The sequence below is a fragment of the Haematobia irritans genome, chromosome 4 (assembly GCF_050003625.1).
Source record: "Haematobia irritans isolate KBUSLIRL chromosome 4, ASM5000362v1, whole genome shotgun sequence".
In the NCBI taxonomy this organism is placed as follows: domain Eukaryota; kingdom Metazoa; phylum Arthropoda; class Insecta; order Diptera; family Muscidae; genus Haematobia; species Haematobia irritans.
The window spans coordinates 88,347,794-88,372,536 of NC_134400.1; the positions used below are offsets into that span (position 1 = coordinate 88,347,794).

At 31.0% G+C, this 24,743-nt stretch overlaps 1 protein-coding gene and 1 long non-coding RNA gene across 9 annotated transcripts in view; both read left to right on the top strand.

The window, feature by feature from the left end:
• The window catches only part of Lmpt (four and a half LIM domains protein limpet), a 539,983-nt gene extending 519,477 nt beyond the window's left edge, over nt 1-20,506 (top strand). For 6 of the 8 annotated variants that reach the window (XM_075308102.1, XM_075308101.1, XM_075308103.1 and 3 more), the window contains 3 exons: nt 17,397-17,566; nt 17,721-17,907; nt 17,979-20,506. In XM_075308102.1, coding sequence (XP_075164217.1) covers nt 17,397-17,566; nt 17,721-17,907; nt 17,979-18,136 — 515 coding nt within the window. In that variant the 3' untranslated portion in view covers nt 18,137-20,506. Of the gene's footprint in view, nt 1-3,847; nt 4,172-17,396; nt 17,567-17,720; nt 17,908-17,978 lie in introns of those variants that run through there. The other 2 variants (XM_075308106.1, XM_075308107.1) reach the window with 2 other exon arrangements.
• On the top strand, nt 1,412-1,708 carry LOC142236815 (uncharacterized). The gene is made up of 2 exons (XR_012722212.1): nt 1,412-1,461; nt 1,524-1,708. It is a non-coding gene; the product is annotated as an uncharacterized LOC142236815 (long non-coding RNA).
• Nucleotides 20,507-24,743: the final 4,237 nt, after the last annotated feature.

A 24,743-nucleotide genomic window follows, 5' to 3' on the forward strand; every position in this document is an offset into this window, starting at 1 on the left:
CAGCTACTCGTTAATTATTTTAATTAACTTTTTCAAAAGTTAATGTTCGCTGAAAACTTCATAGCATTTGTTACCACTGTCAACAATTCATTCAATAAGGCTAAAACTACATTAAACTTGGATAAATAAATGATATGATGTTTAGCTTTGTGTTTATAACAGCAAAATATTTTCTCATTTTGTGGTGAGTAGATTTTGGGAGGCGGTAGAAAAGTAGAAAATTTAATATTTGCTAAAAGGATCCGTTTCTAGTAATCTTTTAAAGTTGTTCAAAATCGATGTTTTGTCACAATGTCTCGTTTTTATACTCAATAAGCTGGTCATATATTTTCTTGTTCGTCAATCTGTACACGCAAACAAATAATTATTTTCTCCCAAACGAAATTTTAAACAAGCTTTTTTTTGGATCGTAATATCGATTCAATTAAAAGATTTCATGAATTTTTCTGAATTCCATTTGTTTTTTTTTTTTTGAAAAAATTTTCTATAAAGGTGAGTATTAAGTTCGAGTTTAGCCGGTAAAGTGAAAACTTAATCAGTAAAAAAAAGGCATAAGATTATATATATTTGTTGCCAATTTTATTATAACTTGATGGGGAATAGCGCAAAGCAAATTTTCACAAAGTTTGTATTCCTTAAAATGGATTATTAAAGAAGAGTAATCGTGAAAAAATGACAATTTTAGCGGCTAAACTCGAACTTAATACCCACCTTAACTCTTAAAACTTCACCCTTTCCTTTAGCCATATGCACTGGTAGAAAAATGGTTCGTACTATTAACGAACGGGCTTCGTTGATTACTTTTCGTTAATATTACGAAATTTTTCGTTATAAGAACGAAAGTCATCGTTAATACAACGAAATCAATCGTTAAAAGACAATTTTGTGTTTTGGTTTTTCGTTATATTAATGAAACACGTTTCGTTAATATTACGAATATTGACTTTGTAATTTTTTCAAGTATTAGAATAAAAAAAAAAATTCCAAGATGAAATTATTACAATCATTTGCACATAGAGAGTAACTTGTGGAAACTTTTAGCCCTTAAAACAGTCGTTTTATATACTTCGAAACTGGAATTGGAAATTTCATTTATAAAACGAAAGCGATCGTTAATATAATGATATGGATCGTTAAAAAATAAATTTTAAATTGTTATATTTCGTCATATTAATGAAATATGTTCATTAATAATACGAATGGGAGTTTGAGTATTTCTGCCTCTCCGTACTCTCTCTCTCTCTAAAACGTCTCTCCATACTCTCTCTAATACGTCTGTAGCGTCTATGTAATTTGTACATACACATCTAAGCATGGCAATAAGCACATGTTTGAAAAAACAAACGGTAAAAAGTTCAACAGAAAACTTGTCTGATGGGAAACCTTAACAACATTTACGTTCTTTTCGCTGAAGAGTGCACAGGCTCATTACAGTTTCGTTGTGTATAATAAACATAGATGGTGGCTGAGTTGGTGTTTTTTGTATATTCGCAAGAAATTTAGTGTAAATTTTTAATCTTTAGCGAAAATGCCACGGGGAAGTGAACTTTCAGATGAAGAAGGCGGAACAATTACCGTAATGAACCTTGGTTGCAAAAATAAATTGGATAAATGGACACGGCGATACGATTATCATTTTTTGGTCTTAGAAATTAGAGGCTTGTTTTCTTAAGTGAAAGTCACACTATATGATTATTAAATTACTTAATTTATAAATTAATATTATTTCCTACTGTACGAGTATATAAATCCTATTTCAAAGATCTTAACAAAAAATAATACACTACCAATGACTACATTCAAATACAATAATTGGTTGGGTTTCATTAATATAACGTTTGTGTTCATTTATACAACGTTCGCCTTTCGTTCATACAATGAAAAAACTGGGTTCATACAATGAATGATTTTCGTTCATATAACGTATAAGCTGCATCCATACAATGAATAAATTTCATTCATACAACGAATAATATTCGTTAATACAACGAAAAGGCTACGTAACAGCAACGTAATTATTCGTTAATACTACGAAATGTACTCCATAAAGGGTTTCGTAAATATAACGTAAAATTACGTTGTTATAACGAAATGCTACGTTGGCTGACTTTTAATGAAGAATTTCGTTAATACAACGTAGAAATTCATCGTATTAACGAAACTTTTTCTACCAGTGTGGAATCCCAGCAAAAACTGGGTAAGCACTAGTGATTCTTTCAGTAATACCGGTAATCAAAAAGTTACTACTTGCAGTATTACCTGGTATTTAAAAGTAATAACTTACTTGTGTATGCAAAGAGTGATTCTATTAATACCAGCAATCAAAATCATATTTTGAGGTCCGGGTTGAGCTCTACAGTGGGCACCGTTAATAGTAGCGAAAAGTAATGCAAAATTTCAGAAAAAATATTAATTGATAATGCCAATAAAATATACTCTTGTTTCCTAAAGATGTATATTACATAATTAATATTACAAAATAACATCATTGAATAGATCCATGCCGTGGTATACTGTGTTGGATTACAAAACAACAGGGATGAGTTCGCACTTTTTGAGTATCTTTATGGTAAAGCCTAATTTTTGGTGAGCTGGTATGCTTGCGAAGATGTACTTATTTTTCGACTGCTGGTATGCTTGCACCGAAGTACTTTCCTCCAATGACATGCACGTGTAAAAGTATTACTGCTGATATATGTACGAGGAAGTTGTTACCAATTTGGCTCAGGCATACTTGTGCTCATACCTGGTAAAAGGAGTTTTTACTGAGATGTATGTTACCATTTTTTGTACAATTTTACCATCATTTGCGTCCTTGATAAGAGGGGAATCTTTTTATGCTGCCGAGGGTTTATTTAGAAGAAAATTTTTTTAAAAAAATTCTTAAACTACGTGGTTTTATGACTAAGAAATAAATAAGATTGGACAGATATATCTAGCTCGGAATATATCAATGAAAAGTCGCCAGTGGTGATTAGTTATAGTTTCTCACCACTAATGAGTCTCCTTTAATCACACAATAAATATATTAGAGGTGTGCACGTGACACGAAATTGTCGTGACACGCATGATTCACGTCGTGAACAAATATATCGTGCGTGAATATTTCTGAAATTTCTGCAAAAGCGCGCTCACGAAAAAATCAAGATTAAATTCTTACTCATATGTTAATTGAAATTAATTTAGCTGTCGAACTATATTCTAATCATGAATTTTGTTACCTTTACTCATTCCCGGTTGGAAAATGTCGTGAGTCTCATGAATTTGTCGTGTGTCACATAAATTTTCGTGAATCGGGCGTGAGCGTGAGTCTTTAAAATTAGTTCGTGCGTGAGCGTGCATGAGTACTGGTTTTCATTTCGTGAATGTGCGTGAGTCTGAGTGGCTAGCACACGTATCGTGCGTGAATAAATATTTTGCTTCGTGAGTAAGTGTGAGAGTGAGTTAAATTTCACTCACGCGCACACCTCTAAAATATACTATTATCCTTGGGGAATAAGCAAAGAAAAAACTTGTTTATTCGTTTTAAGAATTAAGTTTTTCATAACTAAAGATTTGATATCAAGAAGCTGCAAATGGAAAGTTCATTTTTTAAATGGTATAAAAATATTGATTTCGATTCAAGGAAAATTCCCACTATTATAGTGTTACCACCCTATTTAAAATAAATCAAATAAAAAATTAAAACTATTTGTTGAAAGTGAAATACGATTTCGTCGCCTTCTAACGTATATTGCACATTTTTATATTCTGATAAAAGAGGCAAAATGAAAATAAATTTATCTAAGTATAATATGCAAAATTAAAAATAAAATTCCATTGAAAAAATTTACAATTATATATTTGTTTTACAATAGTTTATCTATTAAAAAAATAAAAAAATCAATAGTGGACAACTACAAACAAACATTTAATTATTAAAGAATATTAATATCGGTCTTGTGAAAAATGACGGATGTCGATGTTTTGTCATCGCGCATGAAATCGCGTTTACACCTCCAAACAAAAACAATCGGAGCTGATCGCATAAAAAAAGCCAAAGAAAACAATGAAGATATCGCTGTGCTTAGTATGTTCCTGCCCAATGCATCAGCTCGTGAAGAGAATCGGAATTTCTATTGTGCCCTCGGTGACTATTGCCGACTAGGTGATCCGAAATCAACAAAAGCAGGTAATCTATTGGGACAGATGACACTGCACGTAAATGGGGCGACTAAAACAGTACATAAATACATATATACACCCAAACAAACATGATGGAACAAAGAAATATTTGTTTAATTATTTAAAACTTAGTTTGCCATTCAAATATATTTAAAGTCCAACTATTTTGAAATAATTAAATATTTTCCTTAATATAGCAATAATTTATTAAAATAAGTCAAATATAATTAAATTAAATAAAATTAACATAATTTAAATATAAAATTAAATATAAAACATAAATTAACTTAATTTAATGCAATTTAACAAAACTAAATTGAATTAAATGACATGAAGTCTTATCTAGTTAAATTATAATAAATTTCACAAGTATATTAAATTAAACTAAATCAAGTAAAATAAATTTAAAGCCAATAAAATTTAAATTAAATTGAGTAAAACAAATTATATGAAAAGATTTTAAATTAAATCAAATTAAACACATCGAAATTAAATTAATTGAATATAATTTAATAAATTCAATTCAATTTATTTAATAATTATAAATATCAATATACCATTTAATTAAATTAAAAATTTAATAAGTGAATTTAAGAAGAAAAAAATTAAATTAATTAAAGTAAATTCGAATATATAAAATTAAATTCGATTTAGTTTAATTTAATATTGTTTGAATTATTTTAATTAAATTAATTTAATCGTATAAATATAATTAATAAAAGTATAACCATATTAAGATAAATCAAATTCAATTAATTTTTATCGAACTAAAGAAATCTTCTATGATCGTAGTCATAAGGAAAAACATCTGTGATATTTTAATTTAGTTTTGTAATTATTTTTGAAATTATTTTAAATATTTGTTTAATGTCGTGGTGTTCCTGTGCCGTTACTTTTTACAATTTAAAATTAATTTTAAACAAGTATATACGGCCGCAAGTTCGGCCAGGCCGAATCTTATGTACCCACCACCATGGATTGCGTAGAAACTTCTACGAAAGACTGTCATCCACAATCGAATTACTTGGGTTGTGGTATCTTAAAACTTCTTATTCCTGCATGGTTGTTGGATACCATATACTAACATCACGTACCAAATTTCAACCGAATGGGAAGTATTTTGCTCTTCCAAGGGGCTCTGGAGGTCAAATCTGGGGATCGGTTTATATGGGGCCTATATATAATTATGGACCGATATCGACCAATTTTTGCATGGGGCCATATATTAACACCACGTACCAAATTTCAACTGAATCAGATGAATTTTGGTCTTCCAAGAGGTTCCGGAGGTCAAATCTGGTGATCGGTTTATATGGGGGCTATATATAATTATGAACCGATGTGGACCAATTTTTGCATGGTTGTTAGAGACCATATACTAACATCACGTACCAAATTTCAGCCGGATCGGATGAAATTTGCTTCTCTTAGAGGCCTCGCAAGCCAAATCGGGGGATCGGTTTATATGGGGGCCATATATAATTATTGACCGATGTGAACCAATTTTTGCATTGTTCGAGACCATATACTAACACCATGTACCAAATTTCAGCCGGATTGGATGAAATTTGCTTCTCTTAGGGGCCTCGCAAGCTAAATCGGGGGATCGGTTTATATGGGGGCTATATATAACTATGGACCGATGTGGACCAATTTCTGCATGGTTGTTAGAGACCATATACTAACACCATGTACCAAATTTCAGCCGGATCGGATGAAATTTGCTTCTCTTAGAGGCCTCGCAAACCAAATTTTGGGGTCCGTTTATATGGGGGCTATACGTAAAAGTGGATCGATATGGCCCATTTGCAATACCATCCGACCTACATCAATAACAACTACTTGTGCCAAGTTTCAAGTCGATAGCTTGTTTCGTTCGGAAGTTAGCGTGATTTCAACAGACGGACGGACGGACGGACATGCTCAGATCGACTCAGCATTTCACCACGACCCAGAATATATATACTTTATGGGATCTTAGAACAATATTTCGATCCTATGGTGGTGGGTATAAAAATATGACAAAAGACTAAATAGTTCAATAAAAAATTCATCCCAGAAGAAGTTGGAAACCAACGAAACGTCGGATGTAAATATGAAATAAAGTCTTTTTATTTGCATATTGAGAGACCTTGAAAGCCCATTTTAGAACAGATCTAAAAATAACCGAAAATTTATTTTATTCAATAGGGTTTAAATGAAACTAATTGCATTCAACAAAGCTTAATAAAATTAAATGTAAATACATAAATTAGAACGATAAAATATTTTAATTAACTAATTAATTTATATCAAACAAACAAATTAAGTTTATTCAATATAATTTAACTAAATTCAGGAAGTTAATTTAAGTATATTTATAAATATCAATTAAATTAAGCTGAACTAATTTAATAACTAAAACGATTTAAATTAAATAAAGTAACAAATATATAAAATTAAACTCGATTTAGTTTAATTTAATATTGTGTTAATTATTTTAATGCAAGTAATTTAATTATGTAATTTTAATTAATATAAATAAAACTAGATTAAAATAACTTTAAATAAACTAAAGAAAATTATGTACATTTTTTTAGTCAAATCTAACGAAAAACGATAAATTATTTTAATTAACTAATTAATTTATATTATAATGAGCAGAATTAAATTAAATTTTATTCAACGAAATTATTCCACAATTTAATTTTTCTCATCAATTAGTCAGTAGCCTTTTCTGTCTAAACTAAAAATGTATGTATGCATTCTTTTAATAAAACCCAGTTGTATATGTAGGTATACTTTTGAAAAAAAAAACCTTCTTAAAGCTCTACAATTGTCTCACCAATTAATTAAGCCCTGGGCATCTTAAGTTTGTTAGCACTTTGTAGTCCAAACAAGCACCAAAGACTCGATAATGAATAATCGCTCGAGGATGAATCACTCGACAAAATAATTATGAGATGCGGATAAAAATTAATTTTTGGTTCCACTTTTGACGACAAAAATCGCGATGACGTGAGAAAACATCGGGTTTTTTGTTTCCATTTCATTTTCAGTCTTCATTTTTCAATAGTGTCCAATGTTTATTCTAACGTTTGGTTTTGTTATTTAAATGTTGGCCAAAAACAGTTCCGTTAATCACAAAAGTTGTCGAGTGTTTGAACCATCATCTTGACACCCACCATCAATTTTTGCATCTTATGCCATGTCAAAATATCGACAATGAGTTATGAATCTATTCGTTTGCCAAAAAGATGAGCTTCATTTATTCAAGTTGCCATTGAAACGTACGACATTTTACACAATCAAGAAACTAATTTAAAATTGACGCTTATATGAGATCATAAAATTTGGAAACAGCATAGGCGTCTATAGACATCATAGATAGTTTATGTATGAATTCAATTCAAATTTCTCCCATTACCGACAAACAGAAATTAGAAATTTAATTAAAGGATATACTGAAATATTGTCCAATTGACTTCTCAATTAATAGGCTTGTTTTGAATACAACACCAGTTAAAAGATGTTCTAGATATTTCATACAAATCTCAGCAAATACTGCTTACCCAGAGTGTTTAAACCATACCTCTAGTATTACCATATTCTTGGAAATAATGGCTTAAATGTTCCTGGTTTTAACGACGCGTTGTGGAAATCTCAAAATGTGGAGTAAAATTCGGTTAAATTTTTGCACGAGCTACTTAATTCATCCTATAAAACAGTTTCCTTATTTAATTATTTAATGATGATTTAGTATTTGATTGACATCTATTTTTTTTTTTTTTTTTTTGATGACCTATAGTAAAATATGTATGACGAAACTACTCTTTTGTGAGCATATCAAAATTGACACCAAACCAACAAATATAAACAATATTACGGGCACTGTTTTTCTAAAGCAAGCTAAATATGCTAGCTAATAAAAATGCATTTACAGAGTCACAAACCGTTCAAAACATCTCAAAGAGGATAGTATGCAAAATCCAAAGCCAATAATACCAACATACTTATTCCACGATAACATAGTATGACTTATGTACACATGTTTATTTTCTTTTATTTAATGTTGTCTGGCAAAAAATCCAAAAATACTTTCAACACTTGTTACTTCGAAAATTAAAGATAACAATCGATACAAATTTAATTCATTGCACCCTGAATTCATTGGGAAATTTATGGAAATTATTCTTTTGACGAGACAAAGTATTATTTATTAAAGCAATATACAAAATAACAATACGTAAACATTGATATGTATGATTACGCACATACATACATACATAAATACATACACATTTATGTAGACATTTGTGTGTGACGACAACTCTGATGAAAGTTATCTACGATTTATTAATAAACGGGAACACGAGAGTAAGAGTAATGGGCTGAAGAGAATGAGAGAGGTAGGGAGAAATGGAAAACTCTTTAGTAGTGATTTATAGAATTCCCATGTTTACTGAGCAAAAGAAAAATTGTTGTCGTGTGGAAAATGAGTCAAAGTTTGAAAATTGCTATTCTGTCCAAACGCTTATCTGTTTTTTGTTGACAAAAAATAAAAGAAAATGCCAATTAATTTTTCTTTTCGTTATTAAATAATTATCTAAATACTAACACACACTTATTTCTTATTAATATGTCTATCTGATCAAAGGTCTATGAACTTTATGTTTTCTTCTTATATAACGTTTTTTTTTTTTTTTTTTTTTAATTTTGTGATTATCATATATCATAAACTTAACATAAACTGATCTCAGATGCCACGAAGTAAACAAGATTTTTCCAACTCGCAACATGATTTCAATGGGGGTGTAATATACATGGTTTTGATAAATTGTCATTAGCATAAGGATTCTTGTCCTTAAAACACGAATGTCAGTTTTGCGTAGCGCACTAATAGAAAAAGTATGACAGAAACAGCAGTCGGTAATAAACTTGGATTTCATAGACCAGAAAGAATTCCTAAATATTGTAGAAATCGTCGTTAACTTTCTTCAGTTAGTTGTTATGGACCACACTTTGTGAATTCCAGAAAAGGATGGCTATCCGGTCGATGGGTCAGTTTTCGTCCTTTTCGGAGTATGTTCGTCAATTGCAGTTCACTGTTTCAAGTATTCTATGCCCTCCCGTGTATACTACGTTACATCGGTTGTCACAAAACGAAACAGAAAATATCTCCGATTGAGGGCCGACAACTTTCTCAAAAGTGCGTGCAGGATATGACACACGCGATCATTTGAAATGCCTACGGACTCGAGCAACTTCAATGGACGGTTTATGTATACGAGATAACCGATTTTGGCCACTTTATCGTTCATGGTGGCCGCTTTCAGCGTACGAAACGCCTTTAAACAATTTCTGATGGTAGAAATTGAAGAAAAAGGGTCGGGGTATGGAACAGCGCAAGATATTTTTTGTACCAGAAGTCATGGCATTATTGGCATCAAGGGTTAGATAAAAACGCAGTTTTCTCAATATTTCAATAGAAACATATCAAAAAAAACGCCTAAAATCGCTACAAAGGTCAGAAAGACTTTTTAAAAAGTCAGATTTAGCTATAGAATTACATTGTCAAAACAAGAATCGAGTCACCGACCGATATTCACACAAAAACCCTAAACTCTTATAGGAGCACACTATATATATATATATATATATATATATATATATATATATATATATATATATATATATATATATATATATATATATATATATATATATATATATATATATATATATATATATATATATATATATATATATATATATATATATATATATATATATATGATTCAATCATATATATTTTCAGGTCCAAACAAAATATTGTTTGTATTGTTCAAATATATTATGTTTCACCTTAGAGCATACACTGGCAGTAAATAATTTTCTTTGTGTGGATATATTTTTAAGGCGCCAATTGGTTACTTCCATTATTTTACTTGCAGCATACTCTCTAGGACTCTATTTCTAAACATATATATGTTTATAGGCTATTTCCAAATTAATATATGTTTGCATCTAAGCATATTATATTTACAAAGATTTTATGTCCCAAACATAATATGTTCTAACCAGGGCTGTGGAGTCAGAGCCGGAGTCGGAGTCTTGGAGTCGGAGTCGTAGAAATTTTGCTCGACTGCGACTCCGGCGAAACAAACTTTAAAAACACTTCATATCTTTCTATCTAAAGAAATATTTCGACAAATTTGATTCCATTTGGGGTTTCAATCGAACAACGAAAAACGAAGTACTGGATTTCAGGCCATTCAAAGTGTATTTATATGGGTGAAATTTCACGGTGATGTAAAAATTAGATTTGACTAGAATATGGGCTGAATTGGTCAATTGCATTGTCCATTTTTATCATATTAAAATATCGATTTTTTGCCCTATATACTCGTGATAAAGATACAATTTAAGGCAATATGTTATAACAGTAGAACCTAACGTTCTGAATTTTTGGCAGGCATGTCGAGTTCGAAGATAGGTCATACAGGACAATTTTGGGATATAGCAACACATTTAAACCCAACTTCCGATTTTTTATGAAATTTTTTCTAGTCTAAAATTTTCATAAGATTTATCAGAAATTTAGTATTTAAAGTTATTTGAGATTCATAAAAAATGCGGAATTTTCACGGCCCAGATTTTGAGATAGCCCTACATAATTACTTGAGAAATATACATCCGATATCTTTGGAAGCTGTGATTTTAAATTAAACCACTGCCGGTCTTTTGGGAGAAAGTTTGTTTCATCAAAGCCCCTCGAAATTCTTAACATTAAATTAATGGCTTGTAATGTCCATAACAGATAGACCATTCGATAAATCGATGTTTCACCATTTTATTTCTATAGAAACAATATTCGTAACTGTCCAGCTATTCCTGTCATATGTTGTAACATATAGTAGTTGTTATTTAAAATTCCGCCCGTCCTAATTTTTGACAGTTTATGTTTGTTTTATATATCCGACACATTACATTTGTTAACATCTAAACATTCTATATGATTAGTCCAACATTTTGATTTTATTATTATTTTTCTTTTTTATGTAAATTTATTTTTTATAAAATGCCTTTATAGGCCAATATCAGGATTTTACATCCAAAACTTCTGGAAGGCTAATTATTTTTTGAAATTTTGTGTTTTTATAAATATAAATATTCTGGAGATTGTTTTTATCTACCCATATTTCGATGTGGTCTCTATATAGTCTCTATATAGTTGTTCAAATTTAGCAATGCCAATTGTAGTAAAAAATCTGAATATGTTTATTGTTAATAAAGGGTGATTTGTTAAGAGCTTTATAACTTTTTTTAAAAAAAAAACGCATAAAATTTGCAAAATCTCATCGGTTCTTTATTTGAAACGTTAGATTGGTCCATGACATTTACTTTTTGAAGATAATTTCATTTAAATGTTGACCGCGGCTGCGTCTTAGGTGGTCCATTCGGAAAGTCCAATTTTGGGCAACTTTTTCGAGCATTTCGGCCGGAATAGCCCGAATTTCTTCGGAAATGTTGTCTTCCAAAGCTGGAATAGTTGCTGGCTTATTTCTGTAGACTTTAGACTTGACGTAGCCCCACAAAAAATAGTCTAAAGGCGTCAAATCGCATGATCTTGGTGGCCAACTTACCGGTCCATTTCTTGAGATGAATTGTTCTCCGAAGTTTTCCCTCAAAATGGCCATAGAATCGCGAGCTGTGTGGCATGTAGCGCCATCTTGTTGAAACCACATGTCAACCAAGTTCAGTTCTTCCATTTTTGGCAACAAAAACTTTGTTAGCATCGAACGATAGCGATCGCCATTCACCGTAACGTTGCGTCCAACAGCATCTTTGAAAAAATACGGTCCAATGATTCCACCAGCGTACAAACCACACCAAACAGTGCATTTTTCGGGATGCATGCACTGGTAGAAAAACGTTTCGTACTATTAACGAACGGGCGTCGTTGATTATTTTTCGTTAATATTACGAAATGTTTCGTTATAAGAACGAAAGTGATCGTTAATACAACGAAATCAATCGTTAAAAGACAATTTTGTGTTTTGGTTTTTCGTTATATTAATGAAACACGTTTCGTTAATATTACGAATATTAACTTTGTAATTTTTTCAAGAATTAGAATAAACATTTTTCCAAGATGGAATTATTATAATCATTTGCACATAGAGAGTAACTTTTGGAAACTTTTAGCCTTTAAAATAGTCGTTTTATATACTCCGAAACTGGAATTGAAAATTTCATTTGTAAAACGAAAGCGATCGTTAATATAATGATATGGATCGTTAAAAAATAAATTTTAAATTGTCATATTTCGTCATATTAATGAAATATGTTCATTAATAATACGAATGGGAGTTTGAGTATTTCTGCCTCTCTATCTAAAACGTCTCTCCATACTCTCTCTCTCTCTCTCTCTCTAATACGTCTGTAGCGTCTATGTAATTTGTACATACACATGTAAGCATGGCAATAAGCACATGTTTGCGTGTGCGTCTTGAAAAACCAACGGTAAAAAGTTCAACACAAAACTTGTCTGATGGGCAAACCTTAACAACATTTACGTTCTTTTCGCTGAAGAGTGCACAGGCTCATTACAGTTTCGTTGTGAATAATAAACATAGATGGTGGGTGAGTTAAATTGGTGTTTTTTGTATATTCGCAAGAAATTTAGTATACATTTTTAATCTTTAGTGAAAATGCCCCGGGGGAAGTGAACTTTCAGATGAAGAAGGCGGTACAATTGCAAAAAAATTGGATAAATGGACGCGGCGATACGATTATCATTTGGTCTAAGAAATACATAAAGGGCTTTTTTTCTTAAGTGAAAGTCACAATATATGATTATTAAATTACTTAATTTATCAATAAATATTATTTCCTAGTGTATATAAATCATATTTCAAAGATCTTAACAAAAAATAATACACTACCAATGACTACATTCATATGCAATAATTGGTTGGGTTTCATTAATATAACGTTTGTGTTCATTTATACAACGTTCGCCTTTCATTCATACAATGAAAAAACTGGGTTCATACAATGAATTATTTTCGTTCATACAACGTATAAGCTGCATCCATACAATGAATAAATTTCATTCATACAACGAATAATATTCGTTAATATAACGAAAAGGCTACGTAATAGCAACGTAATTATTCGTTAATACTACGAAATATATTCCATAAATGGTTTCGTAAATATAACGTAAAATTACGTTGTTCTACCGAAATGCTACGTTGGCTGACTTTTAATGAAGAATTTCGTTAATACAACGTAGAAATTCATCGTATTAACGAAACTTTTTCTACCAGTGTGGGCAGTTCTTGAACGGCTTCTGGTTGCTCTTCACTCCAAATGCGGCAATTTTGCTTATTTACGTAGCCATTCAACCAGAAATGAGCCTCATCGCTGAACAAAATTTGTCGATAAAAAAGCGGATTTTCTGCCAACTTTTCTAGGGCCCATTCACTGAAAATTCGACGTTGTGGCTCGTTAGTAAGTCTATTCATGATGAAATGTCAAAGCATACTGAGCATCTTTCTCTTTGACACCATGTCTGAAATCCCACGTGATCTATCAAATACTAATGCATGAAAATCCTAACCTCAAAAGAATCACCCTTTATTATGTTTCACCTTAGAGCATTTTTAAGGCCCCAATTGGATTACTTGCATTATTTTACTTGCAGCATACTCTCTAGGCCTCTATTTCTAAACATATATATGTTAATAAGCTATTTCCAAATTAATATATGTTTGCATCTAAGCATATTATATTTACAAACATTTTATGTCCCAAACATAATATGTTCTAACCAGGGCTGTGGAGTCAGAGCCGGAGTCTGAAGATTTTGCTGGAGTCGGAGTCGTAGAAATTTTGCTCGACTCCGGCGAAACAAACTTTAAAAACACTTCATATCTTTCTATCTAAAGAAATAGTTCGACAAATTAGATTCCATTAGAGGTTTCAATCGAACAACGAAAAACCAAGTACTGGATTTCAGGCCATTCAAAGTGTATTTATATGGGTGAAATTTCACGGTGATGTAAAAATTAGGTTTGACTAGAATATGGGCTGAATTGGTCAATTGCATTGTCCATTTTTAGCATATTAAAATGTCGATTTTTGGCCCTACTCTTGATAAAGGTACAATTTTAAGGCAATATAACAGTAGAACCTAACGTTCTGAGTTCGAAGATAGGTCATAGCAACACATTTAAACCCAACTTCCGATTTTTTATGAAATTTTTTCTAGTCTAAAATTTTCATAAGATTTATTAGAAATTTGGAATTTAAAGTTATTTGAGAAATATACATCCGATGTCTTTGGAAGCTGTAATTTTAAATTAAACCACTGCCGGTCTTTTGGGAGAAAGTTTGTTTCATCAAAGCCCCTCGAAATTCTTAACATTAAATTAATGGCTTGTAATGTCCATAACAGATAGACCATTCGATAAATCGATGTTTCACCATTTTATTTCTATAGAAACAATATTCGTAACTGTCCAGCTATTCCTGTCATATGTTGTAACATATAGTAGTTGTTATTTAAAATTCCGCCCGTCCTAATTTTTGGCAGTTTATGTTTGTTTTATATATCCGACACATTACATTTGTTAACATCTAAACATTCTATATGATTAGTCCAACATTTTGATTTTATTATTATTTTTCTTTTTTATGTAAATTTATTTTTTATAAAATGCCTTTATAGGCCAATATCAGGATTTTACATCCAAAACTTCTGAAAGCCTAATTATTTTTTGAAATTTTGTGTTTTTATAAATATATATATTCTGGAGATTGTTTTTATCTACCCATATTTCGATGTGGTCTCTATATAGTCTCTATATAGTTGTATCGTAATTTAATTTATTGGCCTGAAATTAAAATGTACAGTTCTTTACATCCCAAAAATGCTGAGGTTTATCGTCGAGTCATATCAACATTTAAAATTTAAAAAGAGTTCTTTTGGACATATAAACACATATGGCAAAATAGAATACTTACATCGGTCTATTTTTGGAACCTTAAAAATACAATTGGAATATTGTTAACATGAGATTTAGGTACACCACTTGGAGTCGACTCCGGAGTCGGAGTCGAGGCTAATAAGAAATGCTGGAGTCGGAGTCGGAGTCGAGCAAAATTGACTCGAGTCCACAGCCCTGGTTCTAACATATATATCCCAAATATGTTATGCTAGTTTATGAACATTATATTCTTGCACTTACAAATATTATGTTAGAAAAATTGAGTTCCAAACATATAATTTTTACATCCAAACATATGAAAAACAGTCTTTTTTGTCCGTGTAATTTTTAAAAATTATCATAAAATTTTACTGAAAGCCATTCATTTACTCTTAAAAGAAAAATATATCAAAATTGTCAGGTGGCCAATAGAGAGTTGCAGGTTTTTGCTATGAACAACAAATTTAGCAATGCCAATTGTAGTAAAAAATCTGAATATGTTTATTGTTAATATAGTTTAAATTGGTTTAAAACTGTAAGGAATATATGCACCTTAAAAATGTCTCTAGGGCAAAATATTAGTTTTGGACGGGGAACGCGTAATATGTTCGTCGCAACCATGTCATTTTCTTGGAAACTATGTATCCTATTTCGGTAAGCATGATTATGTTTGGCATTTTTTATGCTCATGTAACATGTTTGAGGTGATCATATATCACTCACCGTTTCCTAGTATAATGTAGATATCTTAGAACAAAATTTTCTCATACTGGTTGTTGTTAGTATATCATAATAATTACTGATTAATAAATCAGTAATTGAACCACCGCCATTTGACAAATTTACCCCAAATAAATGTGAATTAATTGCCAAAGTTTTCGAAGCTTAAATCATTTCAATGGAACACAACCCATCTTTTTCGACATTTCGCCAACGAGTTTATTATGTCTGTCATAACTTTGTTACCATGTTGGCAGTTAGGTCAACATGCATTTCGAATATTCTTGTGAGAGTCTTTCAACGAAAGCAAAATAATTTTCTTCCACTCTCTCTCTATCTCTCCGATTTCAAAAGTCACCATTAATGTGTCAATAGCACAATGTCAAAATCATAATAACTTAAAGAAGGGGCCATTTATATTTATTTTGTCTATACATTGCGTGACAAAGTAACATTTTCAGAATTGCAAACATGTCATGTAATCAAGTGGAAAACAGCATTGCTTCCATCCAAAGAAAGGATAATAAAATTACCAAACATAAAAATAAATAAATGGCTCGATGAAGCCTATACCATTTGAATCAAAACAATTGAGAAATTCAAGTGCAAACACCTCCTAGTTTTGGAAAAAAAACAAAGCACAGCCACACTTTAGCGATTAAACAATGGGCTCTGCATGTCTTTGGTAATAAGTAAGCAACAAGAGTGAAATCAAATATTTGAAAACTTGAAAAGGTCGAGCTTTCGACTTTTTGAAAATTAGGAATTAGAAATCGATTCATATATACATCCCCTATTTAGCCAAACATAGCCAAAAAAAACCATATTTTTCACTTGATTAGATTACCATGGGCGTACATAATTAATTAGAGTGGGAGAAGTGCACTCCAGTGACGATTACAACGGTCACCTATTGGTTGGTTTTGGACTTATGTAGTATTGCAAATCCATTAAAACTTTTTGTTGGTTTTATCCCAGTTTACTTGCACTTTATCTCACGGGCTGCCTTTCGAAACACACATATGTTTATAGGCAATTTCTAAATATATGTTTGCATCCACACATATCATATTAAAAAAAAAAGTTATGTCCCAAACATAATAAGTTCTAACATATTAACATATATGTCACAAACATGTTATGTGAGTTTATGAACATTGTATGCGTGTACTTAAAAATAATGTGCTAAAAATTTTAGTTCCAAACACATAATTTTTACACCCAAACATATGAAAAACAGTCATTTTCGTCTGTGTATAGAGTAGATTCTGAACAAAATAAAATTTCTGCAATAAAAATAAGTTAAATTTATCTTTTTTTTGTATATAATGATCAACTGATCAATGGCAATTTGCTGTAGGGTATAAAATAAAATCTTAGGTGGTTTTCCGAGAAACACAAAAAAGCCAACAGGTTTTAGTTCCTAGTTAAAAATTATTTTTTTTTACCAGCGGTTTATGCAAATACTTTAACTATCAATTGTTAAAAATTAATTACTAATTTATTGTTTGTTTTTTTTTTTTTTACTTTTTCCAGGCACAAAGAAAATGGAATACAAGACCAGGCAATGGCACGAGAACTGTTTCTGTTGCTGTGTCTGCAAAACTGCCATTGGCACCAAGTCATTTATCCCCAGGGAGCAGGAGATCTACTGCGCTGGTTGCTACGAAGAAAAGTTCGCTACCAGATGCATTAAATGCAGCAAGGTAAAGCATTTTTTTCTCTTCTAAAATCACAGCTTCCATTCTATGATCTAACACAGATTTCAAAATTTATTTTATAGAAATAAGATTTTCATAAGGATGTTAAAAATTACCAATGAACCATATTACAATTTTCATTGTCTTTAAAATTTCGCAGGTTATTACATCGGGTGGTGTGACCTATAAAAATGAACCCTGGCATCGTGAGTGCTTCACTTGCACTCATTGCAATATTACGTTGGCTGGTCAACGATTCACTAGTCGTGATGAAAAACCCTATTGTGCCGAATGTTTCGGTGAACTTTTCGCCAAACGTTGTACATCATGTGTCAAACCTATAACCGGTGAGTTTACTACACCAAATCTTTTATTGAAGGACTTGAGTGAACGTTTTTTTTCTCCATTTCATCTACAGGTATCGGTGGCACTCGTTTTATTTCGTTTGAAGATCGTCATTGGCATCATGATTGTTTCGTGTGTGCCAGCTGTAAGACTAGTCTAGTCGGACGTGGTTTCATCACCGATGGACCCGACATTATTTGCCCTGAATGCGCCAAACAAAAATTGATGTAAATTGGCGCCATTGTACCAAAAGCAAAAAAAAAATCGATTCAATTGTAGGAATACACAAGAAGCAGAAGAAATAAATATACATTTATGCAATTGTAAAAATAAAATCAAGCAACAACAACCATAGCAACTATTGGAGCAATAATAATCAATAAAAGTATACACAGCAAAAAAAAAAAAACAATTAAATTACGAATGACTTCCTGCTCTATAAAAGAAAGGAAACATGAACAAAAAATCTTTACAATATTTTACTTATTTCAAATTGATTATTGCATTTCATACAAAAAAAAAATAGAAAACACACGTTTTTCTATAAAAAAATCAACAAAAAAAAATAAGAAAAACTTTGCACCGCCAAGCCAATAACTAACAAACGCAACAAAACAATTAATAAAACCCCACATACATAGCTGCTACACAAAACAAACAAATATAATTTGATGCGAAGCAAAAGTTTAGACAAAGTTTAATTTTGTCCTTAATGTATTTTCTATGAAATGTATGTACATCCATGTTGAAACTATAAATGATTGCAATCAGCTGATCACAGCGAGAACGTAAGCGAGGCTGGGAGAAAACCAACATAGACATTTTTTTCTTAGTTGCCAAATAGTGACTGATTTTGTTTGATCCAATGACTCCAAGTATTTTTGCATGTTATTCGTTCAATGAATGATCTGGATATCTGGAATGTATAAAGGTAGTCTTCAGTACGGTTATTATAAGCTAAGTGTCAAAGCTAGGGACGGAGAGAGAGAGAGGGAGAAATTTTCTTAGTTGCCAAATAATGATACATGTACACAAAAACACAATTTTTTTTGTGTACGTTATTCGTTTAATGAATCGCAAAGTCAATTGGAGTTAATTTAGTGTACATGCTATCTCTGAAAGAAAATTCCCAATATGGGATAATTTGATAAGAATTCGAAGATGGTTCACATATGGTTTATTTTAGACATCATTTCCTACATAGACTTCAGTGCCGTTATTGTAAGTCAAGTGTTAAAATAGACTTAACATTGCATTGCATGTAAATAAGTAGTAACAACAGTTGTTACTGTAGTTGTATGCATATAGGAGGTATAAAAGACACAGGGTGACATGTAATGCATTTTTCTTTTATTGCAACGAGTCCAGCAACTATTGATGACTACAAATATATTTTTGCCACAAAAAAAGTCGCTTATTGTGATTTATTATTCTCTCATGCAGCATAATCGATCAGAATTTCTAAAAATGGCATAAAAATAACATTCGTAATAAAAGAAAAGTGACACTTTAGATCTTCCTTCGCCAAGCATATTGTATTTAGCGAGGCAAAACTATTTTTTCGACAAAAATGTTGCAATGTTATGTTTGTTGTAAATGTATACTCTTAAAACAGGTTTGAGATGATAATCTTTCCACTCGACGTGTAGTGGGACCGTCTACTCCCGCCCTAGCATGAAATAGAAAATATTTGCTTCGTTTCAAAGAAACATATTTTTATGTGTAGAATAAAATTATTTATTATACTATACTACATACACTTAAAACGCTTACTATCACTTGTATGTGTGTAGAGAATTTGCTGTGTAATGTATTAATAATTTTGAATTTTTTACATATAAATTAAAAAAAAATAGAAAACAAAAAACTGAAAACTGTAAGAGAATAAACTTATACTTCCTAACCATGGGTTATAGTGTTTAAAAAATTATTAAACAAAAAACAAGCAAAACAACTTATAAGTTATGTACATTTTTATTTAATATTTATTTGATACAAATATCATTTTTATTTCATTTACTATTTTGTATTGAGTTTTAACATAATATGTATAGCAAGAAAGTCTTATAACAATACAATTGTTTAGTCCAACCATGTATCCTCTTCCTAGTTTATTTTATTTTAATCTATTCCAACAAAACAAGAAAAATTTAATAACTAATTCCTTAAAACCAATCGCGTACGGTAACATTTATTCCCACATGTATTTCTCTCCAATGCAATAGCCAACAACTAAATTAAATAACAATCTATTTAATTAATTTTTAAAATATCAAAGCTACAAACTACCCAACATTAGATATGTTTTATTAACTCTATTATTGTTGACAATTAAAAACGGAAAATTATATATATGTATGTAATGATTTTATTTTAAAATCCAAAAAAAAAAAAACAATTTGTAATAGCCAGAATAAAAAATATGCACAATATCTATAAAATTGTTAAATGTATACATAAATATTTTAATATTACTAAATTAATTTAATTTTAATATTATTTTGATTGGTCAAATAAAAAAAAAATAAAAATCATATTGAATGTAATATTTTCGTAAACGACAGCAAATTTTAAATAAATTCAATGTAATGTAAAATAAAATGATGCAGTAAATTCAATAACTTGTGGAAGGTTTTTAAAGTGAGTAAGTTGTATGCACTCCCAAGCACGGTTGCCACAGTTGGTAGAATTCTACTAAAAATTTTAGATTTTTTACTGTTTGGTAGATTTTACAAAACATTCCTCTCTTCTTTAGACAAAATTTTCTATAGAAATAAAATTTCGACAAAATTGTCTATAGAAATAAAATTTTGACAAAATAAAAATCATAAAGTTAATTGATCCAATTAAAATTTTAATTGAACACACAAAAAAAATTGTTTCTGATTCAATCACGAAATTAATTGATCCAATTAATTTTTTAATTGAATGTCTTCAATCACAGAAATGATAGTGTAAATTAAAAAATTTTCCAATTAAAATCTTAATTGACTTTTAAAAAATATTCAATTCAACAATTTTTTTAATTGAAATAAAAATCAATCACACAAATTAATAGTATCAATTAATTTTTTAATTTGATCAAATAATTGTTTAATTGACTGTCAATTAATATTTTAATTGATACTATCATTTCTGTGATTGAAGACATTTCAATAAAAAAATAATTGGATCAATTAATTTCGTGATTAAATCAGCTAAATTTTTTTGTGTGAATGACGAAAATAATAACATCAATCTCAGAATTAATCAAAAATGCAAATAAGTGAGTAAATTAGGAAGTCCGGTGGCGTCGACTATATAATGCCTTATATAGGAGAGCTTTATAAAGGGTGGGTAAAATTTCAAGGGCCAATGTTGATTTTGAATAAAACACAAACTATTTAGGAAATTATTGTAATTTTATTTTATTATGATATATTGGTATTACTCAATTATGTATGGAACAAAATATCGGTCAAATGGGCGCCGCGACCTCGGTGGCACACCTTCATCCGATGGTCCAAATTTTCGATAACGCTGAGGCATAATGGAGGTTCTATGCCGTTAATGTGCCGAATTATCTCATCCTTTAGCTCTTGAATTGTTGCTGGCTTATCGAAGTACACCTTTTCTTTCAAATAACCCCAAAGAAAAAAGTCCAACGGTGTCAAATCACATGATCTTGGCGGCCAATTGACATCGCCCTTACGTGAGATAACACGGCCATTGAATTTGTTGCGCAAAAGAGCCATTTTTTCGTTGACTGTGTGGCCGTCCTGCTGAAACCACATATCGTCCACATCCATATCTTCCAATTCGAGCCATAAAAAGTTCGTTATCATCTCACGATAGTGAATACCATTCACAGTAACTGCCTGACCGGCCTCATTTTGGATAAAATACGGCCCGATGATGCCGCCAGCCCATAAACCGCACCAAACAGTCACTCTTTGTGGGTGCATTGGTTTTTCGACAATCACTCTTGGATTCTCATTCGCCAAAATGCGACATTTCTGTTTATTGACGAATCCACTGAGGTGAAAATGTGCCTCATCACTGAAGATGATTTTCTTCGAAAATTGATCATCCACTGTTGCCATTTCTTGGAACCATTTAACACGTTGTTGGATTGTGTATCTCTCCATGGTTCAAATTGCAAGAGTAAGTCTGAAACAGAGAAATGTCAAATAAAATTCGGGAAAAAAACTTGTCGTTTAGGTGTGGTTCACATTCAACATCGGCCCTTACAATTTAACCGCCATCTAGAAGTTTGAACTTATGTGTCTGATTAATACTAAAATTTGAGTAAGATCGAGTAAAAAATAAGTATATTAAAGCGTACTTTCGATAAATCGTGCGATACATTTATATGTACGTAAAAAATAATTCTTTCCTCCCAAACGAAATTTTATACAAACAAATATCGTTGCATTTGTTTTTCGCTATAACGAAGTTCGATTGGGAGAAAAGTATATATATTTTGTGATAAACGTTGATTCTTCTTAGGATGTAAAAACAATTTCATACAGACTAACAAAAACATTTTTTTCTGGCTAATTGAATCTTCCCTCACATCTTTCTTACAGAAGAATTTATTCGATTTAATATATTTTTTAATATATTTTTTTAAGGTGTCTCGCCTGGACGCAGAATTGCACCGCGGACCACACAGTTTGTAAAGCAACACACTATCCACTGAGTTACGTAGCTGTTATTGTCATCAACAGACAATTATCGCCATCAATGCATAAGCAACACAAACGGGAGCATAGTTTACGGCGCCCACGGGCGTTAGTAAAATAACTTTATTTAAAAGAAACATTCATTTAGTTGGCCACCGTGGATCAATGGTTTGCATGCCTGCCTCGCATACAAAGGGTCGTGGGTTTGATCCGTGCGTCGACCGAACACCAAATATATTTTTTTTTGTACATATATTCCAGAAATGTTCGGTTGATTCCGAAAAGATTTTCGACATTACATACTAAATACTATATAACATTTTTACTATAAAACTTCAAAATGTGTCTTATTAACCCCAGACATTTTATCTACGTGTGAGAGACGTATGCGTTTTTTAGTTTTTCGCTCTCCCTCATGAAAATGTGTACTGAAAATATGAACAATAAATAAAAGTTTATCCAAAAACGTGTTTAAATGATAAGGATTCGAATAAAGAATTGGTGTAAGTACAAAAATTTGAAACAAAAATCCACAAATTTTGTCCACATGATTTTAAACTATGATACGTCCCAGAGACATATGTTTATCTTATCCGTTACTTTCAGTAGGTTCAGCTTTCTATGGTTAAAGACGTAAGGTCAGAAAATAACATTGCTTCATATAAACAAAATGGTGTGTGCTTTTGAATCAAAAATTAAATTCCACGAAGTTTTTTCCAATTAAAATCTTAATTGAGTTTTAAAAAATATTCAATTAAAAATTTAATTTATTAATTTTTTTTTAATTGAAACAAAAATCAATCACACACAAAAAAAATTCTGATTCAACGACGAAATTAATTGATCCAATTAAATTTTTAATTGAAATGTCTTAAATAATAGTATCAATCACAGTTCTAATTGGAAATTTAAAAAAAATACTTGATTAAAAAATTAAGTCTTTAATTGATTCAATTAAAAATTTAATTGATGTTGAATTAATTTTTTTCATTAAAAACGTAACTATTTTCAATTACTTTCTTAACTGACTTACCCCCATTTTCATGAAGCTCCGTTAGTGCTCTGTTAACAAACGAACTTTTAAACCGTATTATGGATATAGCTGTCATCTCGCAAATATGTTCCATATGCCAGTTAGGAACTTATCTGCCGAAAGTTTTTCAGTTAAAGTTAACCGGAGAGAAGATATTTGCAATTTACTTTCTGTTAACTGGCAGTTAAAGGCTAACGGTGCTACATGAAAATGGTCGTTAGTGATTTTAGTTTGATTAAAAATTGTTTGAAATAAAATTTTTAGTTAAAAATTAAAAAAATTCGATCACTTTTTATACCCTCCATCATAGGATGCGGGTATATTAACTTTGTCATTCCGTTTGTAACACATCGAAATATTGCTCTAAGACCCCATAAAGTCTATATATTCTAGGTAGTGGTGAAATTCTGAGTCGATCTGAACATGTCCGTCAGTCCGTCCGTCTGTTGATTGCTCTAAAACAAGCAAATTTCATCCGATCGAGCTGAAATTTGGTACATGGTGTTAGTATATGGTCTCTAACAAACATGCAAAAATTGGTCCATATCGGTCCACTTTTACGTTTAGCCCCCATATAAACGGACCCCCTAATTTGGCTTGCGATTGCTCTAAAAGAAGCAAATTTCATCCGATCGAGCGGAAATTTGGTACATGGTGTTAGTATATGGTCTATAACAACCATACAAAAATTGGTCCATATCGGTCCACTTTAACGTATAGCCCTATATTAACGGACCCCCAAATTTGGCTTGCGATTGCTTTAAGACAAGCAAATTGCATCCGATCCGGCTGAAATTTGGTACATGCCCAATAAACACAGGATGAGCGTTTTTCAAATGCAACAACTTTTCAGTTTGAGGGTAACTATAATTATCAACATAAATTCAACTTGACTTGAAACAGCTCATATTCAATACATCTTCAAATTGTTTGCGAATTACTTCCAATTTGCCAAAATGTTGACGAAATCTTTGAAAAGGGGTTGAAGATAATATGAGAAAACTTTGACAAAACACTACCCTAAAATGCAACGAAAAAACCATGTGGTTTTCAATACTTGTTTGTGCAACGAAGTTCGTGGTCAATTGAAAGAAATAAAAAACATTTTAGACAAAAAACTGAATTTACTCCCAATAGTTTC